Here is a 24,721-nt window from a genome sequence, read left to right on the forward strand (position 1 = left end):
TGCTAGGCGAGGGAAAAATAATGTTTTTTTTTAAATTAGTGTTTGCATTATCAGCTGAAAACGGTAAAACTTTTTTTCAATACTCCAGTTAGTCAAGATATTTGAAATATACTCAGTAATTTGCAAAGCTGTTTCACCTGTGTAAGTTAATCAAGTACAATTATAATATTATTATTTATAATCCAAATTAAGTTGGTTTCGTTAATCAAGCATAATTCAAATTACTCTATTTATTTTAAAATACTGTCGACGGTACAACGCCGGCGGTTGGAGACGACGACTTGAGGGTCCACGCTTTGGTACAACGCAACAAAAACCATTGTCCGGGTCTAGGCCTTACGCCGTCACGGCGCCGTACCACTCTTTTTCCACCACGGCCAGACTAGTAATAATATGGTATTTACAAGCGGCAGTTTAAATTTTACTCTGCCCTATAGCTATGCCAAACTTGTAAGTCGTGATTGAAAATTTAATATTCATAGTTAACCTATAAAATAATTACACCTATGCCACATTGAACGAAAAGCTTGCCCGGCTTTGTCCCGCCATTGAACAATGCCACTAACGGTAACATAATTTACATTATACCTACCAAATTTTATAAATTAAAATAAGAAAACCGGTAATTAACGTTTTTTTTTCTTAAAAAAACTATAGAAAAAAAAAACAAGAATCGTTAATCTCGACCTTATTACGGCCGCGAGTTCAACGCAATTAAATATTATTATAATAGACCTATAACAAGTTTATACTTTTATATGTACAATAGCTACATTATCCATCTGCAATACAATGACACCGTGAGAAAATGTAATTTCCTTTTGTTACTTATTCCGCAGGCGGAAAAACACAAACAGAAAAAAACCAAGAACCTTGAATACATTCACACACGTGAGTTAGGATAGTGCGAATGAGCGAATACGCAGTAATTACACAACTAGGGGAATTTAACACAAAATATATAAAATAACAACTTTAAGCTGCACAATGCACGCAACAAATTATATGGGCGTAGGTTGGTACAGCTGCATTCTGAAAATAGAGCTGGTGCGATGCAAAACTAATGGCGGTCAATAAAAAATATACATTTTCGAATAAATTTCAAAACACAATACCGTATTTAATTTTAATAAAATGCTCGGCTCTCGTCCATACTTTCTGTACTAGGTAGGTAAATATATATATATATATATATATATATATAGATGTATAAAATTATAATAGTTTTGATGTTGGCCACAAGCCGAAAAATGTGATTAAATTAAGTTATAAGTTTATGCATAAGCACTTTGCAATGTCGTTACGCAACTAACTACCGACCGAAACACGCCCGTGTTTTTTCGAAGGTTCTATTTGCATGCATAAACAAATATGTTATTTTTACATTATGTTAAATCGCTGTATTTTATGATGACGGTTATGAATTAATTTTGGGCGTGTTTCGGTCGGTAGTTAGTTGCGTAACGACATTGCAAAGCGGTTCGGTTCTCGACGTTTCGTCTAAACGGGGTCGGTTATAGACGGTTATAGACGGTGAAAACAACCGAACCGCCAAAAATAACGACTTATGACGTAGAAAGTCATAAATCATAATAATTAATAATTTTATGGTTTCTCGTTGCAAAGAATCAATGGCTTTTTGTTTAGCAGCTAGATTTTGTACGATGTACGAATGTACGATTGCAGTCTATTCTCCTTGACACTTTATTACACATGGAAGCGTACATCTTAAAAGAACAATTAACCAATTAAGAGGGGGATTGTCTTTTCATGATCCGCTGTCCGAATCTGATCGAACTTACACGACATTTAACGATCTTTAATGACCCGACAGAGAGGCATAAAACCAGCTTCCGGAGTCTAGTGAGTAGTAAGAAACTTTTCTTTTGAATGAACCGATCGCTTCAATCAATTCTAATGGTTTAACTGGCCTTACTATATTGTATAATCGTCGACTACATCTTGACAATATCACACCAGCATCAAGTACATACGCAAGAGAATTAAATATTATCTCCACACAAAGTTCTCAACAAACACAATATAGCCGACACAGTAACCAACTCCATGGAACAACAAAATGATATTTTTTTAGAACAAAACGGCATCCCATCTGATGCAGGTTTGCACTACGAAGGTATGAAAAAAATTCTAACAAAACTTTACGTAACACAAATGTTAGACAAAATTAATTGGGATTCTACTGACTCATATCATTCCAAACTTCAGTATTTTTATACACTTGATACTTTAAACATGTTCACACAGGAACAAATGCACCAAACATTTCGCAAAAAATTCTTACATGAACAAAAGCTAAACTAATTCAATTACTTTTTATTATCACTATCAATAGTTCATTTATTAAAAGACATATAAAACACACAAATACAACTATTATATCAATCTAACTCTTATTTTAGAAAACAAGATGCATAAGCTTTCTTTTGAATACAAATTACACAACGTACATCAGGAGATCTTTTCATTATAACTGATTGCACCAACAAAATAACTTCAACAAGTCCACAAATAAAATTGGCTCCCATCACACTACAATTTTTTTCATAACAGAAACTATGAGCGTATCTTATACAATAGAGAATACATTACCATATTAAAATCAGACGACAAACAACCTCTAATATACATCTAATAACATCTAATTATCTACATTTTTTTTTATTATTTCCATAGACCTTAATTTCATAACCATAATTAATATAAAATTATAAAACAAAAAATATTTACATTATCATACACCTTAGTTTATAACATACAAATCGTTTTATATTAATTAAATCTTATAATACAATATATTCACATATTGATGTTTATTACCTGTTTATCGTCTTATTACGACGAATACTAATTACATTAAATGTTATTAACGTGTCAATAAACATATAGCAGTAAATAACATTCATGTTTTATTATCATTACTATTATTTTGTTTATATAGCATACTAGTATTTAATGTTAATTTATATCACAATTTATATATTACCTACTACATATTATTTTATACATTATAATCATTGACTTACATTATGTTAAAATAAGCAACAATAAAATCGAAGAACAAAAAAAAACAAAACAAAAACATTTTTTTTTTTTACATTATATTCACAATACTAAGAGTTATTAATACTTGAACGTTATAGTACACATGTTAACAACTACTTATTAATTTCAGTTCTATTTATTATTAACTCGTATTGCTTGTCTATACTTAAAATTCTGTACTTTATTACAAATTTGCATTCAAATTTACTCACATAACATTATTTTATATAATTTGCATACCTTATTTACAAATAGCTGTTTAGTTATTAGTACATTAACCCTGTAAACACAGTATATGTATCACCCTCCTTTTTTTCATACTACTCCTGAAATAATCCAGTGATTGTTTCTATACATAGATTGTAAATACTCTTTAATAAATAAAAAAAAAGTAAGCACTGGTTAGCTCACGGCTCAACTCAATTCGTTCGCGAAAGTTGAATTCAACGGTCGTCACTTGACTAACATCAAAAATTTTGTGTTAAATTATCTGAACTTACTAAAATGGATAGAACGAATTTAGAAATTGCATTGCCGGTATGTAGGAAATTTTTAAATATATTAACAATAAATATGTTGCCGAAATTGATTGGTCTAAATCATGTACTGAAAAAACAAATGTTTTTACTGTACGGACAAACATTGCAGATATAAGTTTCGCTAATAGTCATTAGCGGAACTTATATCTGGCTTGACTTATTTAGTTCTGTATCCAATACTAATTGGATTGTGAATTTCGAGTTACAAAACCATCAAAAGTAAGAAATTGTATTGGGAACTACAAATGAGTGATGTTATTTTATTACATTTTCTTATATTTGTTAAATAATTGTACAGATTAGGCCTGGTGAATAATAAACAAAAAGTATAAGGAAATACTAAAATGTACAGCTTACTGTTATGTATGTAGGCATTTATTTTTGGTTGATAAATTATCAATCTTTGAAAGATTATTAACTTTCAATATATTGTTTTATTTACTGTACAATGCAAAAAACAACCTTTCAATAAAATACGTGTGAACTAATGGTATTTTTTAATACTTCATATTAATTTGACATTTATGATTGAAATAATCATTAATTATATAATTATTATGACTGACACGTTTTAAGAAGATATTCATGGTGTTATAGTCAATAGCCAGTCAATATCTCATAAGATTTAATTAGTTATTTAATTTTTCTTTTGCTTAGTGTTTTTAAGCAATGTGATGACAATATCTCATAATTTTTTAAGTTTTTAACTCCCTCACAAACTAATTATTTTTATATCAATTTTTGAAACTTAAATGGTAACATATATATTTTAATAAATTTTAAAATTAAGAGTACTTTACTAAAAACGTTAATAAAAAAACTTATTAAAAAACAAATAGCTAGTTTTGAACAAATATTTGTAGAGTTTAAAAATTGTGAGGGGAGGGGAAGGGCGCACAGATAAAAATAATACTACACTTCACCTTTTCTCTTGCCCTAAACTTAAAACTTCAAAAATATTTATCCAGAATTGGTTATCGACCAGTCAAAATTGTTAGTCCATTATTCTCAATTTAAATGGTTAATGAAATGTATTTAAAAGAGAGGGGTAGGAACAAAAAAAATTGTGGAGAATTTAGATCACATTATATAAAAACATGAAAAAATTATATATATATATATATATATATATATATATAAATTTTAAATATATATAGTTCAAATGTGTTTAAAATTAATAATTTAAAATTAAAACATTAGGGTTTTTATTTATAGAATAAATACACTTAAAAATTGCTTAATTTTATTCTAAACAACTAGAATATAACTTTTTTGGATTTAAAGTGGTCACTATTTCATAGTGCCTAAAATAGTGCCCTCCAAAATTGCTAATAACTATTAATGATTATAAAAAATTATACCTTTTTCTATTATGTACTTAATATGGTCCCCCCCTAGAATAAATTTCTGGCAACAGTACTTGTGTAACACATACTACCTACTTAGTATTCACTTTATTGTTATACATTTTCCAAATACTGAATTCTTTTACAACTACAATTGTATGCTATAAATACAAAACAAATTCACCATATTATAGAATATTATTACTCAAAATGAAACCATATAATTTTTAGACAAGAAATTTATTCCTAGCCTATTTTAATGATGGACTTACTGCAAGTGAAGCTACTCATTTACATGAAAGCAAATTACTTCTCCAAGAAGAATCATGTAATTTGTTAGCTAATTCTGCAATAAACCCAACAAAAAGGCAAGTTAACTACTTGCATGATGAATGTAGAAAATAGCTTTAGGAGATAAATGTCCTCAACCAGAGTTTTTTTCAAGGTTTAAAAGAAGATTTGATGACATACTATAATGAAAACACTCAGAATTTTCCCGATGTAGAAAACATGGATGTTTTTTTGTTGTATGGTAAAAGTGCGTAAACAACACAAGGTTATATAATAGTAATATATTTTTTTACGTTTTATTTACCTAAAATTCGGATAGGTATGAAAAAAACATGAGTCATAATAATACACATAACAGTGTTATGTGGTATTATCTCAAATAAGGTGGTTATCTGTGTTTGGTCTCCATTTAATTTTTATATAAATATTTATAGCCTTTATTTATACGACACACGTTTGGCTATCGAGTGGTCATATAATCATAATATCGATAACTACAGTAAACAAAATAAAATAGTAGTACACACATACTATAACCGTGTCAACTATACTAAACGACGACGCCAACTTAATCGTCCATAATAATAATAATAATAATAATATTATTATTTTACGTTCGACTGTAATTGTTTATTTTAAATGGGAATATAATAAATATATTTTTTTACGTACGAATAACGAGTACGGCGATAAATTTAAACTTAAAAGATTTAGCCATAGTTCTTCAAATTAATGGAAAAACTATTACAATATCAGACATTAATATAGAGTCTAATTTTAAACTTAAGTCCATTGAAGAACTAGAAGATATAATACAATTATTTGACAAAATTAAAGTCTGTCAAGGAATAGATTTAGATAATAAATATAGTTCTATAAAATCAAAATTTGGACCACAATTCATTAATTATTTTGACCAGTGAAGACATGTAAAATGCATAAGTGTACTAAAAGCAAATATGAGGTAGGTATAATTAATAACCATAAATATTGAGGGTTCCAATAAAGCAAATCATGCATTGGTCTTAATGTGGCAAAGTCTAGCAGAAAATGTAGACCAGCCTATTGCTGTATTTGCCTCACATGGAACAGTCAAAGGTTAACTATTTATCTAATCTGTATGCTAAATTTAAAATTAAGTTAATAAACTAAATCAATTTTTATCATTTTCAAAAGAATGCTTTTGAAAAAAAAGTTATTGGTTGGAGAACTACTAAATACTTGGCTACAAGAAAAAGTTTCTATAAATGCTGAAATAGTATTGTATTTTTTTTTATGAAGGTGTTGATTTAGCGAAGCTTATACTAAAAGCTATAATGTTAATAGAGGATTCTGGAGGGCAAGTTATTGGTCTTACATGTGACGGTGGTTCTACGAATAGGACAATGTGGAACTAATTAGGGGTATTATAAAATTAACATTAAATAATGCTATGTATTATATTTTTAATATCACTTTTTATTACTTTTATTTAAAACCATTAGATAAGTGTCAAATCAGTATTAGTATTTACACCAAGGTGGATTTTTAAATCCACCTTGATTTACACAATTCAAAATTTAGATGCTAAAATATTATCAGATTAACTCTAAAGGACTAAGAACGATGATAATAATTATTTTAAATCATGATTGGTATACAGGTTGTAGGCGTCAATAAAACAAAAAGCTAAATATTCTTAAAAGTGGTAATGCTGGTTTTGTGGTTTGTCCGCTAAAAGCGCTAGGAGTGATTTGCACATAGCAATTCTCAGCGAAGACAGTTTGGTGGTCACATTATCAGGGCTCGTTGGGCAACCATATTATCTTAAATCGTGCAGATTACCGACTTTTCTAACACAACCGTCATGATAGGTAGGTTGACAGACCTATATTGCCAGCGGCTAACGAATGGCTATTCAACCACAACAATCAAAAACCGTGGTACAAGTAGGTTGATAACTGCTACTATGATGGTAATACATAATATTATTATCATTCATAGATATATATAATATTATGTATATCTGTAATATCATTAAACTAGTTATCATATTTTTCTACTATCTATATTCTACATTCAACAAGTAGCAGCACAGACTGCACAGTACAACAGATTAATATTATGCTATTATGAAAATTATAATTTCTATAGTTTTTAGGTAGTAAACAAAAGAAATGTTTAGAAGTCAGTCGGCTAAAACTGACGGTCTGGTATGGTATTCCTACGTGAAACAAAATTTTTAAAAAAAAAACGTAGTAGCTATCTATATTATATGTCTAGATATTGGTCGAATGAATCTCCTATTCTTACACGCCGGCCACGGTGTGTGGAAGTCAGTGCACAGTGGTTCCGAGGGGGGGTCGGACCTTGAAGTAATGTCGTTATAATTCATAGTACCTATACCTAGCTATCAGAATTCATACATAGGTTCAAGAAACTATTTTTCAAGCTAACTGTTTAACTGCAGTGTGTCTAGCTATCTGTCGGATCAGAAACGATTTATGTAGCTATAAAAATTCGAGTAGCTGGTGCTCCTTGTATCATTAGATTAATTCGATTTTAAAGGAATGTATTAAATCAGACGGTTCAAGTGTCCGGTTATGTTTACTTGAGGGTTTAGTAAGCGATGGTTTAAAAGAGAACGTAATGTCTAGAGGTCGGTACTCGGTAGGCCAAAATATCGAATGTCTGGTGTATTGTAGATAACTACCTATAACAAAACTTTATCAAACGTAGTATGTTATATGGCTTGAAATTGGTTGAATTCAAACCCTTATCTAGTAATCAGAAATCACTGTCTATGTCATTATCCGATAGTGACGTACGGTACATTTAGAATGTAACCATCATCACCATCATTAAATATGTATATTAAAGGCCTGGTGGTTTAACAGAAGTTCAAAAGTGTTTAAAAACTCAAGAGTAAAAAACATGATGAAATGTCTAGAGTTTATATTAAAACTTAAAAGGGAAAGAAGTGAAGAGTGACAACTACATTATTTTGATTTTTGATCGACTATTTGGCAGTGCTTATAAAAACGCTCAAAGAGAGGTTAAATAAAATGTCTCAATGCAAATATTTTAAGTTTTTAGATCTGGCCAGTTACATAATAATAATAATATTCAGTGCATCAAATCAAATACCTATATTATTTGATACTTATCCAGTAACATATTTTATATATAATAGATAAATATTAATAATACATTCATATTTTTTTGATTCATATATTTAAATCCATAAATTGATATTTTTTTTTGATGGCTAACCAACAGGTCATCCTACTAAATGATCATAATTAAAAATTTTTAAATAATTTTATTTTGTATTATGTAGTATCAATTTAAAAACTATAGCAAAATCAATAGTTTTAACTTTTTTTAGGGTGGAGCGAATACTTATATTATACTTCTATGTTCAAACATGTTTTATGCGTTGTAGGAATGAAATATCAAAAAAGTACATTAAAAAAACAAACGGATGAGTGACTGCTTTAAATTGTATAGAAATACAACTTAGTTATGGGGTTATGGAGAAAATAATTTAAAAGAAACGGAACATTAAACAAATTTCATGTATTTTACAGGATGCATTGCCAATTATGATGGAAGGGGACGGAGGGGAAGGAGATGTCGATCAACCTATCGGTACGAGAGCGGCTGTACGCAAGTTGATGACGGAAATATTACAAACGGCTCTGGAGCCCTCTTCGATACCAATAAAACGGGTGTAGTAATAAATATATGTTTGATGACCCTACTGGTAGCCAACTCCCCCCCCCCCCATCTGATCTTTACAAAATAAAATCACCATTTTTAAGGGTTGAACAGTAATGTTACCCTACCTCATAGAACGCATCAGGCATTATAGTATTAGAAGACTATAATTAAATACTTCATTTAGTTATTTTAGCTTTAGCCTGTATGTTTATAATCGCGTTAATTCCTAATTTAGCCTCTGAAATATTGCCCGATTTGTGATTTTCGATCGGGTTTCCATCTGGCGCGGCATTTGATACGTCGCCATGGGTGGGAACAATACGCTGCTAATATGAAAGCCGAGGACGTGTCATCATATCAACTTGATGGAACTACTGTGGTCAAGATGTTGGACATATCATCTTTATTTGGCGCTCAATGGTTAGAAAGTTCCGACGTCCGACGGGCAGCGTATGAGTAAGTTCCCGGCTAACTAGTTAGCTAGTACCATGATTACAATGATCACTAATAATTATATTGTGTGTTTTTATTTTAGCTTATGTGTCATGGGGCGTGTATTACCGTGGCAGAGCGACTTCGACATTCCCGATCGCGTTGACGGGCCGAATATTGCGATCCCCGGCCAATCTCGCACGACAGCCGTACCGTTACAGCTCCAAAGCGACCATCAAAACGATCATACTGATTTGCGGCTCTTGGCTTGCAAAATACAAAAGGTGACCCATATTTTCGTAGCTAATCAACTACCTCGTAATATGACCGAACCTGACGGATTCTTGGTTGCAGAGCAAGAAACATTGTCCACTGTGCAGCACTAACTTGCAAAGTCCACTTGGGCGGCATCTTATGATGCGACATAATATGGACCGGTCAAAAGCTAGTGCGCTGTGCGCCATATCGGCAGTCGCTCAACATATTAAAGTGCAATTAGTCCGTATGGAGGAAATTGAAACGACGTTTCTCGCACGGCATTGGCAAAAACCAAGTGTACGTCTAGCCGCAGTTCAGTGAGTTTTTTTTAATGTTCGCTTCACATCCTATTCAATACGCCCCTTTCCGGTTCACCAATTTTTGCCGCAAAACTAGAGATTTTTTCAAGAAAAATCGATTGCGGCCAGTATGAAATATCTGGAAATTTTACCATAACTCAGAGACTTAAATCAGTTATTTTCAGTAGGAAACCCGAAGTTAGACTAAGTAAAAATATATAAAGTAAAATTATAAATTGAAAATTCAGTTAAAAAAATAAACTTACCAAACAAAAATGCCGCGAAATTGGTAATTTAGTATAATGTTAACTGTGCATTATTATTATTAGTTGTGACTTGTGTAGAGATATATTTTTTAGTATATCAGAACAAAAAATAATACAATGGATGAGCTTAAACATAAAATATACTTCAATAAACTTACGACAGGAAGATAATAGTTGGAGGTTGAGGTTGGACTAGATATCAGGAAGACAGGAATAGACCAGTAGTCGCAACTATTATTCCTTTTAATAAATGGTATTCATTTTTTTTAATTGAAAAATTATTTAAAATAGAACTCGTCTCTCATTAAAAAATTTGTCTAACGAAAAAAAAATAATTTCAGATTGGTAAGCGGGAGAAAAAATCTTGTTGAATTGATATGTAACATAATTTTGGTTTTAGTCACATGCCGGCCATTCAGTGGCCATTCTGTGGACGTATGTGTTGTCAGATAATAAAAAATCATGTACCATATCAACTCAACAATATTTTTTCTTCCGATCCCACATCTGAAATTATTTTTTTTCGTAAGACAATTTTTTGATGAGATACGAGTTCTATTATAAATAAATTTAACAAAATGAATACCATTAATTGTACCTATAGAGCATCTTGACTATTCTCATTTCAAACTCGGTAGAACTTTACATTACACCCTGTATATATTGATAATAATACCATGTTGTGGACATAGTAATAATACCGTTATGTTTTTTTTTTGTTTTGTTATTAATTGAAGATTCTGCCGAGTGGGGCGTATCTTGCCGTGGTGTGGCAAATGGTCCGTTACTGGCATTTGTGATCCAATCGATATTTTATCGTTGGTTTACAAAAAAATAGAAACGGTACAAATGGTCAACGCGAACGCATCTTCGACACCCGCCGATGTGGTTGCGACGCCTGTTACGGCCACGGCGCTAGCTACCACGTCGATCGGTTCCGTGCCTAACGCAGTTACGCTTGTCGCCACCAATAACCGGTGAATACCATTATTTTAACAATAATATCTAGTGATTATAGATAGCAGTATTATTATCACTATTAAAATAAAAACTGTATTATGAACTCAATAGCGTATGTATAACCATGGTAGTATCAGTTTTTCGTATGTTTGTAATTTCATACAAAATTAGACAAAAAAAAAATAATGTTACCGTTTCAAGTTTTACTGTCATTAATTTGTTCAGTGCTATGCTATGACTTTGTATTACATCCCCACCCTTGACTAATTATTGTATTTCGTAGGCTATAAAAAACAAAAAACGGGTGTTCATAAAATTAAAATTTGTTCGCATTGCCTGATAGGTGATAACACTTGAATCGTTTCATGCAAAAAAGGGCCTTAGTCCTTAACTTTAAACTGTTGGAAAAATGTAAAAAAAAAACGTTTGATATGTTTCAAAATGCATAAACATATAAGGGCTTTATCAAACTTAATAGATATTAAACAGTAAACTTACATTCTGTAAATCAATATTATTATTTTCAAATGCAGTTCAGATTATTAGCGTTTGATTATAGTACACTTAGATCCTTTTTCCAAAGATCAATAAGTTTCTTAGTCATTTCTGATGATGGGACTATTTTTTTTTTTTTTAATGTGAATCGATGAGTCTAAGTAGTGTATGGGCTAAAGTATGTATGGAAAACATATGATATTACACTATTACAGTAATATTAAGTAAACACCTAACTTAAATATTGTTTAAATATTGCATTATTATATTTCTTCACTGTGTATAACCAAAATTGTTACTTAGTTGTTTTCGATTTTTAACTGTGCATAGGTACTTTGTAAACACATTATTTTTATATTTAAACAATAAGGTCCGTGGAACAGCCGCTGTCTCTCCGTGGGGTGCTCGCTGACCGAGGTTTGCAAGACCAGTTGGAGGTCGACCATCCGCTCCTACAAATGTTTGCCGCTAGTTTGCGGGTGACAAACCCTGAGCAGCCTGCTGTATGGGATATGTATCCAGCGATTTGTTCTCGAGTGTTGTGTTATGTACAAACTACGCTGATAGCCGCTAATACGCCTTTGCGTCACTGGTCAGAGCTGCTAGTACATCCGCAATTGATGATCGAGTACTTAGTCGAGTGCGTTTATTATAATAACCAGAGTTTCGAAATAACTGTGCACTTTTATTTTGAACAAAAATTGCTGTTCTAACTTATACTGTTTTTTTAAGGAACTTTTTTGAAACTGTTAATGCAGTAACATTTTTGTTCGACCTTCTATTATAAGGTCTTTCGAGAACTTTTATGTCAGAACTTTGATAATAAAAGTTCTTATGAGATCTCCATTGTAGGAACATTAATTATACTAAAAGTTCTTACACAAACTTTTTATCCAGGACTTTTTTTAAAAAGTTCTTCCAATAATTTTTTATCGAGGACTTTTATTTAAATGTTTTTATTAGAAAAATTCTCTACAGAACTTTTTTGACGGCTTCACACATTGTACATTTTTCATCAATTGTTACTTTACTTTACTCTAATACAAAATATTTGTATTCAGGTAGTGGTACGCCTACAGTAATTATTTACAATGAAATATTGTATGAACGATAATACAATATTTTGTCGAGACCGACGATGGTCTGCGAAAACTAATTTAAAAAAAAAAAATAGACGTCTTGATTTTATAATTTAATTTAGAGAGAAACAACTCTTATTTAATTCCAATACAAAGCGAGCTGCTCGTAAAATAAACTTCTTTCTATGAATATAGCTTATATGTAGTAATTTATCATTTAGTGTTGTTATAAATAAAATACATAGAATATATAATCAAATATAGCGATTAAAAAAATCTTTAATTTAAAATGATATTATAAATATTTACTACCATAAGAAAGACGTAGTGGTCGGCATTGAAGGAGGCGAGGGATGGACTTAAGTTGAGATTGGAAAAAAATCTACAAAAAAACAAAATAATACAGAAATTACGGACACAGGGGGGGTGTACAAAAAAATTGGGTACCTTTCAAAATTTTGTTCAAACTACGTCACTGGCGATACTGATCAGCTTGCATGTAAAAAACTTTTATGTGAGACCTTATATTTCAAATGTTCTAGTAGTAGGAAAGTTTTGACGAGGACTTAACTTATCAGAAATTTTATCAAAAAGTTATTTGAATAAAAGTTCTTGCGCGACACTTAAGCTGCAACTTTTTGAAAAAGTTTAGAAACGTTTCCTATCTTGATAATAATTTATATTGTCACTGCGAACACGTCACGTGTCACTAGTTTTATTAGTCCCTTCACCCCTCTCGCCACTTCGGGCGTGTGTACTTTAACATTATAGTTTTAACCACAGGCGAGAGGCTGCTGGATGCGTGCCGACCACAACAGTCACGTACCTCACGAGCTTACGGAGATTGCTAAAGGACGTTATGACGGTGTTCTCTTTCGAAGATTCGACGTTTCCCAGGCGAGCTGATACCAGTGCCGAGGTGCCAGACGATCGCTTGATAGCCAAGATCGGTTACACGATGGCCAAATTAGAGCAGTTTTCGAAAGGGTCTGTGAAGAAGTCTACCGGCCATCGGTTTCGCCGGCGGATCTTTCAGCGCGCTACTCAGCCGACGATGACCGCCGTCGCTAAAGTGGTAGCTGAAATGCAAGCGACCGTGACCCGGCCACTCGCATCATTGGAAAGTGCGTTCGCCAGGCAACAGACCGTCGACGTGTCTATCGCGAGGTACCAAAATAAGCGGGTGAGTGTTAATGATAATTATTGTAACACTGAATGCGTTATAGCACTCATTATAATTTATAATTCATAGATCATAAATTCAAATATTAGCATTGTCTGTTGCAGATTGCGAAATTATGGCGTTCTCTGACATTATCTTTAACTGCCATTGTCGCTCTCAATCGACGCGTCCGCATCGGCGTGGTGGTCAACCTCACCTTGAACGAGTTTGCTGCCCGAGTACAGCCTCCTGGCGTGTCTGATTACACCGTGATCTGGGTTCATACGCATAAGCTGGGCGATAAAGAAACGGGCACATTAGTTGTCGATCAGCATCAATTACACCTCCTCGAACGGTTAGTGTGTGTGTGTAATTTGTGTATGTGTGTGCGTGTGTGTATGTAGCGCCACACCGGCCATTTATAAGGACTAAAATATGCACAATCGAAAAATCTTAATTTAGAGTTTGAACTATAATGTATACTTATAAATAGTATTTTACACACAAACAAAGTATTGAACATTTTTTTGTTTTGAACAAATCAAAGTTATTTTTGAGTTAACTAGTGTAGGGCGTTAAAATAAGCACCCTATATATTGTATTGTGTTGGTTAGCGGTCACCACGTTATCGTTTTATTATTACAAAACCTAACCTAACCTAACTAATATTAATAATAGTACTAACAATAATATTATAATTTTTATGACCATAGGTACTATGCGTTGCGGTTAAAAGTTTCTAACGCCACGGTGAATAATTTTTTTATCACGTCTACCGGCCAGAAAGTACCAAAACCGTACGCGGGCATCAACAAACTGTTGCGGTCCGGTGACGTACGCTATCCGGCTACCACAGACGGTAAACCCGGCGCCGTCATCCAACTAAATGGACGAATTGCCCGAAGTCAATTTTGGACTGCCGCAGGGAAACATCACGCAGGGGTGCAAGAGCAAGTAGCCGCCGCTCTTCAACACTCGTTGTCGACTGCCAAATCATTTTATACTATAACGACCGCCGAAGAAGCCGTCAGGCAGCAGAGGGCGGTTTGCCATGTAGAAAGCTCTGCGTTGTTGGGCGAGTATTTGGCCGGAAGGTGAGTGTAACGCGATAAAACATCGTTTCGCTTTATAATATTATGGTTTGTCCTAAAATATTTTAACATAGTCACACGTACAGGTACGCCGAGTTGTTCGATTGTACGGCTGATGGACCGGCTCCGTGTTCGCTCGCCGAATTTCAACGCAGACTTAGCGCCGATGGCGATCTTGAAGAGGTGAATTATTCTACAGCAGAATTAACAGCGACGGCCTACGCCAAAATCGTCGATTTGGTGAACCGCGATCAGCGTGCGGCGCGAATAAAAGTCTTGGCGAATACGGCTCGGACGAGCGGCTACGCCTCTGGTGAATTTGGAGTCCCTGAATTAATTAAAGTGGCCGCTAAAGTGAAGAAGTCTGCGTGGGTCACTTCACTTTCTGAAGTTCAGAAGTGGGAAGCTGCCAAAAATGTAGCGAGCTTTCTGGCGGCGGGGACCGATTCGGACTGATTGGACTCGTGTGACGTTGTGTTGTATGTAAAGTATATTGTTGGTTTGTGGAAACCGTAAAAAAATTGCATTATATTTTTTTGTGTAGGACGCCCCCTCCCCCGCTGAATAATAAACTTCCGCTACCGAGTCCGGAGACGAGAATTGTATGCGGCCCGTTACAGCACCCCGTTTCAGCGACATACCGTGCGTACACTACAAGAGTGGAACACGGAATATATGAAAACAGTTTGTTCGCTCTCGATGTAAATAAAAAATGAGCTGATAAGTACTCCGCCGAGACCAATGCGACCGATAAATATATATATATATATATTTATGAATTTTGATATCATAAACCCTTTCCTCTAGAAGGGGTAGAATTTTTTTCTTAATTTCACTTTTTTCGAGCAAATTTTTAGAGATTGAGATCTAAAAATTAGACCGAAGGTAGATCTAAAATGGAACCATACCATATATAATTTACTCAAAAATCTGAAGTCAAATTTTTTTTTATTAAGGAAAACCCCAAAAATAGGATAAATTTACACATTGGCCGTAGTCAGTTTCTAGATTGCTATGTGTGTGTGAACCAACAGTCAACAATAATTATTAGTAACAATAATTATATTGTTAGTATTATTAAGTACATTATTGTTGGACCCACCATATCTTCTAAGCCACTATAACTGGTTTGAACGCACTATCCACATATTTGCATTGAGCGTTTATTTAAAAATGATTTAATCACTTTCAGTTACAATAAAATACCTGTGAAAGCCCTGTTACATCTCCGTCCCCATTATGCCCCGACCCCCAACTGTACTGGTTTTTGATTAATAATAATTTGTACTATTTTATTTATAATTATTTTTTGTTTATAATTTTTACATTAACAATGTAATCAAATACTGTGTGTAAATACTATTTATAGTTGACTAATGCTCTGTCAGTTGTCATGCCATATGGCGGACCGCTTACTATTTCTCTGTTAGAAATAATTAAAATTGTATATTAATAAGTATGGATATGGTATGTATTGGGAATTTTAAAATGTTCTATTATTAACTGTATTAGTATTTGTATTTTATTATTGTAATTAAAATCATTGCCTTTAGATACGGCATTTGTACCTGGACGTTTTTTTTTTATATTTAAAGCTCAGTTAGTATAGTTCAACGGTTATTTTGATTTCAGAAATAATATTTCATTTACACATTTTTTACCCTTTGCTATTTTAAAATTATTTTTTAATTTAATTTTTTATTTAACTAGAAGATAATTAAAGGAAAAAAATATTTTTTTTTTAAATTTTTGTGGTCAAACTAGTTATGATAATTTTGTGATTAAATATCAGATATTTTCCATATTTTTTTTTTAAGAGAGTAGTACTAAAATTTAACAAGTTTTATCCACATATCAATAAATTACACCAGGGGTTCCCAACAAAATGTTGTCAGGGACCTCTTAACAAACCACGAATGTATTGAGGACCCCATATAAATGTAAATTATATATATATAAAACTCCAGAACTGGGTACATTTTTTTTTAATTTTAATTTTTTTACCGTTTTTATTATTACTTTTTACTTTAGCCATTTTTTAATTCACAATGAAAACACAAACAAAATTAGACTGTATGCCTTGTAAGCTTAACACTGACTGAACGAAAGACAAGATATGATAAAGCTAAATTATTCTTTTATTTCATATATTACAAGTATTGTTATCTCTTATCAGTTAGATTAAATAAAATATAATATCATATGATGTGACAAAGGAGGGAAATTGGATATGTGACACGGCGGCAGATATGTAAATCTGCATCATTAATATCGTTCGTCATCAGTAATTTCGAAGACATGGTCTTTAATTTTTTAGAGAAACTCTCAATATTTTCATCATCATATCTGTGGAGAAAAAACAAATTTGCATATTATAAACAATATAAATTAATTTTAAGCAATTTTATAGTATTAAAAAATAATTTCTTAATTGATGACAACTAAAAATGTATATGTTATATCAAATTTGATGAATAGTACTTCCTACCTGATGATAGCCTGTTTGCTGAATTGGGAGTGAATACTTTATTTTCAATCAGCTTACTCAATTTTTTGGTTGGCACACCTACCAAAAAGGTTATTTTGTCAGTTACGTTTAAATGCTAATACTTATTCAATATAAAACGTTGAAAATTAATAATAAAGGTTTTATTTATATATATCTTGGTTAAACATCATAACAATATCAGATAATAAAAAAGTTACTAACTTTGGCTTTTTTGTTCACATTCAAAAGAATAATCATTTGTAACTTTGAAAGGGGACGCTACAATCTTAATAATATAACATTCATCATCACTACTTCCTAAAATAATATTGTAGTATAGAATTAATATAAAAAAACAAGAAGTATTTACATTTAAACAAATAATGACCATTTGAGTTAGTATCATATATGCATATTATGATTATTAAACCAATATTATTAGGTACTACTAATAAATATTTAGCTATTGAAATATCATTGGAAAATTATAATAAAATATGAAAATAGAGTAGATTTAAATACATTATCATATTTATGATTACTACATACTAACGTATGAGTACCCATTGGGTATAAAAGTAATTTTGTTTTTTAACCTACACTTAAAATAGTACAGAAATAAATACTCTACGACAGACTGTCTGTCGTTAGCATTGAAGATGACAATATTTTTTGTTAAACTACGTGTGTGTATGCATAGTGTATTATTTTTATGGTTTAGGGTTTCAATATTTATTTATTTACTATATATAACCATAAGTTGCTTAGAGTTTTTTCTAGGTACACTTAAAATGTTTGTTTCACTAAACATACATTACAATTGTAATTTCTTAGTTGAAATTAAAAAAACCAACACTATAAATATTATAATACTAACTTTGGTGTTTTTTCAATTCCGCCACTAGTTTGGACATAACCTTCATCAAAGTTTAGATACCTTTTTACATTAACTTGCTTTGTGTTATTTGCGAATCGTTTTAGTTCTAATTAAAATATTATAACAATCAGTATCAAAATTATTCTATAGATATTATTGTACCTAAAGAGTACATTCAACATTTAAATTATTAAAATAAATAATATTAATTAAAAATCACAAGTAAAACACTAAAATTGAACAACAAAAAAAAAGGATTGTAAGGTAATGACGATTATTGTTGTAGCCGTGATTACGATTATGTTTTTTTTTTCTTATCATTTTCTTGTACGAATTGTTACCATTTTTTAAGTCGATATGAACAATATTTCGATATATTGTTATATTATAAGTTTTTTTTTAATTTGTTTGTGTACTTAAAATTATTCTAGCAAAATTATAAATTTAATATTTTTTAAATAGTCGTCATATCATGTTATCCACAATTTAGGTCTAGCTTTAAAATTCAATTGATTCATAGGTTCAAGTCTTAATTATAGTATAAAATTAAAATATAAGCTATTTACGGTTACATTGCAATATTTTCTTCGATAACTGCAACTTTATATTCAATGCAAATGTAATTACTAAAATGTTTTATTTGTGATTTGTTTTTAAAATTATTCAATGTAAATCTAATTATGTCTTTGTTGTGCAATAATATAAAGAGGTGCCCAATTATTTAATTATGTTTATATATTTGTAGTGTAAGTATTTTGTATATACAAATGGGTATTTAAAATATAAATGCTTACCTTCACTTGATACAGGAGAATCAGATGCTTGTCTTTTGTTTGAACATAATAAAGGATGTTTTCCCATGTTTTCATCACTGGAATCTTCCACCACTATAATATATAAAATATTTAGAACTTTATATAACTCATTAACTAGTCATATTAGTAGCATCTTTTTAAACTTAATTTGTAAAATAGCTCTTATTATAATATTTTCTCACCTAATAAAATATTTTCTTTGGTTAGCTTATATGATGGTTTTTTAACGATGTCATCTTGATTTTCACTAGTGTCGCTTCTGTGTTCATCGACTAATAAATAATAACACAAAATTACAATAAAATAAAATAGCATAAAACAGCTCTATTATTTTTAGTTAACTAATTGTAAGTACCTCTACCACATTGAAACACAAAGATAAAGAAAATTTTAGAGTTTTACTACTTTTAATAAAAACATTTATATCAACTTTCATAATACTAAAAGTTGTATGACTACAATTAACTAGTCCATATAAATGGACAATGAGCATATTTTTCTTTAAAATGTTCCCCCCTTATTATAGGCAGTAATTTTAGCAGATAACTCACTAAAAACTAAACATGCTTAAGATAATGGTTTACCTATTGAATATCTTTCCTGATTAAAGGTTGGTGGATTTGGAATGGTTGTAGGCCCGTATATTATAATATTATATACTATACGACGTCTTACCGGTTATGGCTATTATTTATTTAGTTATTCTCTGTTATGCCGAGGCCATATGCTAATACAGTATATTAGCATATATTTAGGCAGAAGTCGGATACGAACCCACGCCCTCAAATTATCGGGTCCGTCGCCTGTTCGGACATTTGTAATGACGCATTGGTAATGGGTTAGGTTTATAGTTTTGTTTTCTTGCTCAGTCACGTAAGAACACGGTAGTTAGATTTTCTTTTTAACTAACCGGCCGGGTCGAAGTTTATTTGCGCCAAACTAAATATTGTTTTAACTAATATTGTTTTATTTATTTTCGTCGTCAAGAGTCCGCCCGACCACGAGACGTTTATTTTTAAATATTATAATATATTTTCCTCTTCGTTCGTTCAACGACGTACTATACCTAACCGTGCCGTACAGCCAAAAAACCTTCGGAGCGGTTTCACTGAAATGTCGACATCCGCCATGGATTTGTTGTGTTGCGAATCGCCGTCTCTGAGCGTGGCGCAAAAGGATCCTGCTCTGCTGTCCGATGACCGGGTGTTTACCACTATGCTGCAAACGGAAGTTCGGTACCTGCCCAAACCCGATTACTTGCGGCTAATGCAGAAGGAGATCACGCCCGACCTTAGGAAGCTCGTCGTCGACTGGATGTGGGAAGTTTGCGAACAGAAAAAGTGTCAAGAAGACGTATTCCCGTTGGCAATCAACTATATGGATAGGTTCTTGTCTCTCAAACCGATACAAAAAAAGCACCTACAGCTGTTGGGCACCACTTGTCTTATGGTAAGCTCCAAGCTCCGTGAGTCCGACTGCTTGTCCGGTGACCTCCTGGTCTTGTACACTGACAACACAATCACGGCCGAAGATCTGCTTACGTGGGAGCTGCTCCTGTTAAGCATCCTGAAATGGGACGTGTCTGCCATTACAGCTCATGACTTTCTATGGTATATACTTAAAAGACTGAATTTCTTGGACCCAGCCAAAGCGTACGTGGACGTTGTTATTAAACACTGCGGAACGGTCATCGGCATGTGTGCCAGAGATTATAACTTTTGTTCGTACCAGCCAAGCATTATAGCGGCGGCCAGCATTGCAGCCGCTCTGAATGGACTAGACTACACGTCCGTCAACAAGTTGGATTTGTTCACTAAACTTAACCACATCACCGGGTTGAAAAGTGAGTACCTGAAGACTTGTCAAGAGCGAATCGAAGAGATGGCAAAGACGCACAAACGAGAACGCAAAGAGCTGGAGTTTGGAATGTACGTCAAACCGTACACCAAGACCGCCATGGTCGAAGACATTATATAATTTAAGTAATTATATAGACATTTAAATTATAAATTAAAAAAAAAAATGTTACTATTTTGAAAATATTAAATTAAATATGAAACAAAAACGATAATAATTATAATAATAAATTAAATATTTTTCAACCTCTATAATACTAATTTTAATGTTTTTTTTTAGCAGTTCAAAAAAACTGTTTAAACTGTGTTCACATGTTTAATATTAAGCGATATAATAATGTTTTTTTTTTTAAAATAGTTAAGGTTTTTAAATTTTAGGAGTAGAGAAATTTGTTGTGTACGATTAGACTTCTTAATGCTCATAATAAATGTTTTCTGGTGGTTTTGTTAACTATCATTAAATGTTAAGTTTTTTTTATTTTTCCTTAACACAATGTTTTTTTTTTTTTGAAACAATTTAGCAAGTATTAATTGAGCATACTATTAAGTCTATATAAATATTTAGTTTACTATTTAATATTGTTAAAAGGTATTTCGCTTATTTTATGCGCAAAATACATTTTTCTGGAGAAGGAAATGGTGTATGTTAAGCCCAACACGTGCGAAAAAATCCCATTTATATTATATGCAAATACTAAAACTATATGTATAACCTGAATTGATTACACCGCAGACGGCGGCTGAAGGTTGGTACCATCGGTCATTACATTGTAATGGTATATATATATATATATATATATATTTTGAACATTCATACAATTTATTTAAATGGGGTTTTTTTGTATAATTTATTATCCTGTTTTCTTAAACCTTTCAGACAAAGTACAATATTTATAGCTGCCATTTAATTGTACACCTTTTTTTTTAGGCGGACAGTAGTGGGCGTGGACCACTCACGCACTGCACCGTAACAAATTATATATACATATATAATATATATGTATATATCGTACCCCCCGCTTAAAAAGTGACTCAACTCGATAAATGCCATTTTCCAATAGAGCCATTTAAAAAAAAAGTACAACATAATGTAAAATATTGTAATACCAGAAGTTGCGTGGGCAATAACTTATATAATATAATATATATTAAGTTATGGCACATACATCGGTGCAAAATAATAATAATATACTTATGACGTTTTGCCACAATAATGTTACGATATTTATTTAAAATATGCTATAATAACCTCAAAAATCATGTTTTTGAGTTGTGTCACTTTTTAAGCGAGGCGGTGCGAATGTACGCACATGACACTGCAAGCCTGTGTCATTCTTTGTACCTAATCTCCATAAAATAACTTCTGCTAACCTAATAAAGGGTTATCGAACAATTGTTTTAACAATGTGTTAAGGTTCACAAATCTCGATGAAACCCAATTTACATTAACCATAATTTAACTACAATTTACATTAGCTATACTTATAGTTGTTCGATATAATTACTAATAAGTTAAATTCTTAACAAATATTGGTAAACTCAGCTGATTGAATCATAGACATATTTTTTAGGGTCCAATCTGCTGCGGTCACGTATTGCAAACTCAAGTTAAGTTCTTTGAAACATGTTTAGACTTTAGTGATAAATGGTTTACAGTTGACGGAAATGAGTTAAATGTCAATATCGGTTTTATTTCTAACGTATTATTAGATTGCGATGTCAAGCGATATAGATACCATTTAATAAGTAAATACTTGTTATCTATTAAGTTTAAGTTAAAAAAAAAAAAACATGACAGAACATAGAAGTCTCATACCAACTTATCATTTAACACCGCCCTGTTCACCACAGCCTGAATAAACTTTAGATCTGAGCGAACGAGACAAATTATTATTTTTTACTATTTACTATTTAAACAGAAGCAGAGTACTTATTTGTAAGTTAAGTCGGTCGACCAAAGACCAAACAATCACAACATACCTAATATAGACAAATGCAATGTGCCATTCCGACATTTTGTTTGTTTTGTGTATACATGCATAATAGTTAGTTTTTTCTTTTTATGAAGAAATTTATTAGCACTGAGACACGTTAGTTTAGAATTGTTTATATACGTAAATCGATATTAAGACGGCAGCGGCTACGAAGATAAAATACGTTAAAGTATGCAACCCGTATAAACTAGTGCCCACCGCCGTGTATCCTAAATTTTCTAGCATAGCGGCCTGCCGAATAACCGTATCTACGTCGTGACCCAACATCATAGCTAGAGCGCCGAAAAAATCTAATTGCGTACATCTGTATTCGATGTTAACGTTTGATATGTGCGGATCCTCTTGGACACTGTCGCAATGTTTACACGCCGTAGGGCTGTCAGCTCCACAAAGCGTATTTTTTAGCGTATCTGGTAAATCCGACGGTGTACATAGCTGAATGTGGGATTTTTCCGACGTCGACTTGGCGTGACACGAACACTGCAGTACTTTACAAACGTGTAGAGCGCCGTTGACATTTTCGAACCGAAAACATCCGCTCATCTCGTTAGCGTACTCGTGCACGTAGTTGGACACGCCGACGACGCCGGCTCCGGCTAAAAATGTTAACGCCCGACCGGTCAACGTTTTTGGTGTACGTTGAGATATGTATTCAAGCGCTTGTCGTACTTTCGACGTTTTCGGTAACGCCGCTGCGTCCGCACTCAGTTTGGCTTTATCTGATGCGTCGGCAAAATAAGAACTTTCTTCGCGTAACGAGGTCTCTAGCCGTTGTATTTTTTTCAACCGGTACGCTGGAAGGCTTTTATATTCTGCCGTCAAATCGACGATCGCGTTCGGGTTGTTTTTTGCGAAAACGTCGAAATCAGCGCCTATCGATTTGAACGCTTCCTCAAAATCGCCCGTTTTCAATTTACCTGCTATATGTGACGCGAACGAATCTCCTATGCGTAATTTTGAATTTTCGATCGAGTATAGTGATTTATTGGCAAACATTTTCTGCAGGCCGGAATGCGATACTGATTTTGTAATATTAGACGTAATGGACTCCACGTCTTCAGTTATCTCGCCGGAGTGGTGTGCTATACTTGCCAGAAATCCCATATTAGTGTCAGTACTAATTCTATTTGTATTTAGCGCCTATTCGTTTTTTTTTTTGTACATCCGCTGACGTAGGTAGACCCGGATCTTGAAATGTATTTCGCATAAACTCACAGACGTGACAAGTTCAAAACTTAAAATTAGTACCGGTAGTTCTGCTGATTACCACTGAGGGGAATGCGACGGCAAGGCGCTCTGAGTGTTTTTGTAGGACGTGCTTATTCAATAGTCTGATCTCATCGGCTTTTTATAAGCTATTTGTAAACTCAATAATACTTCAATAGGAAGCGCGGGGGGGGCTCCTAAAGTCCGGATAGACAATCTAATGGCTAATTACAATCTATGGCTAATTGTAAATTTTACCTTTAGTGGCTGATTTAACCTATCTGCGCGGCGGCTGTTGGTCAATTCGGACGCGACCACATGCGAAACAGCTATTTCGCTAATGAATTATTACTATTTACTTGTAGGCCGCAACTGGGAGGGTAAATAGTTATATTTCATTTCCTCGGTATACTAATTGATTTGCGGAATCAGCCATATTATGTAATTAAAAAAAAAACACACATGCACAAACCCTATAGAGAATTTACTTATTTATTGA

General features: G+C 32.6%; 1 protein-coding gene across 1 annotated transcript; it reads left to right on the forward strand.

Moving 5' to 3' along the window:
* Positions 1-20,294: 20,294 nt before the first annotated feature.
* On the forward strand, positions 20,295-21,143 carry LOC126847639 (G1/S-specific cyclin-D2-like). Its single transcript, XM_050588025.1, has one exon. It carries the CDS (start codon positions 20,295-20,297, stop codon positions 21,141-21,143), a length of 849 nt encoding a protein of 282 aa, XP_050443982.1.
* The last annotated feature ends 3,578 nt before the right edge of the window (positions 21,144-24,721 follow it).

This window comes from Adelges cooleyi, unplaced genomic scaffold, assembly GCF_023614345.1.
Source record: "Adelges cooleyi isolate 19-005CV unplaced genomic scaffold, UGA_ACOO_1.1 ACOO_flye_CR_arks_rails_tigmint_CR_PRNA_111, whole genome shotgun sequence".
Lineage (NCBI taxonomy): Eukaryota > Metazoa > Arthropoda > Insecta > Hemiptera > Adelgidae > Adelges > Adelges cooleyi.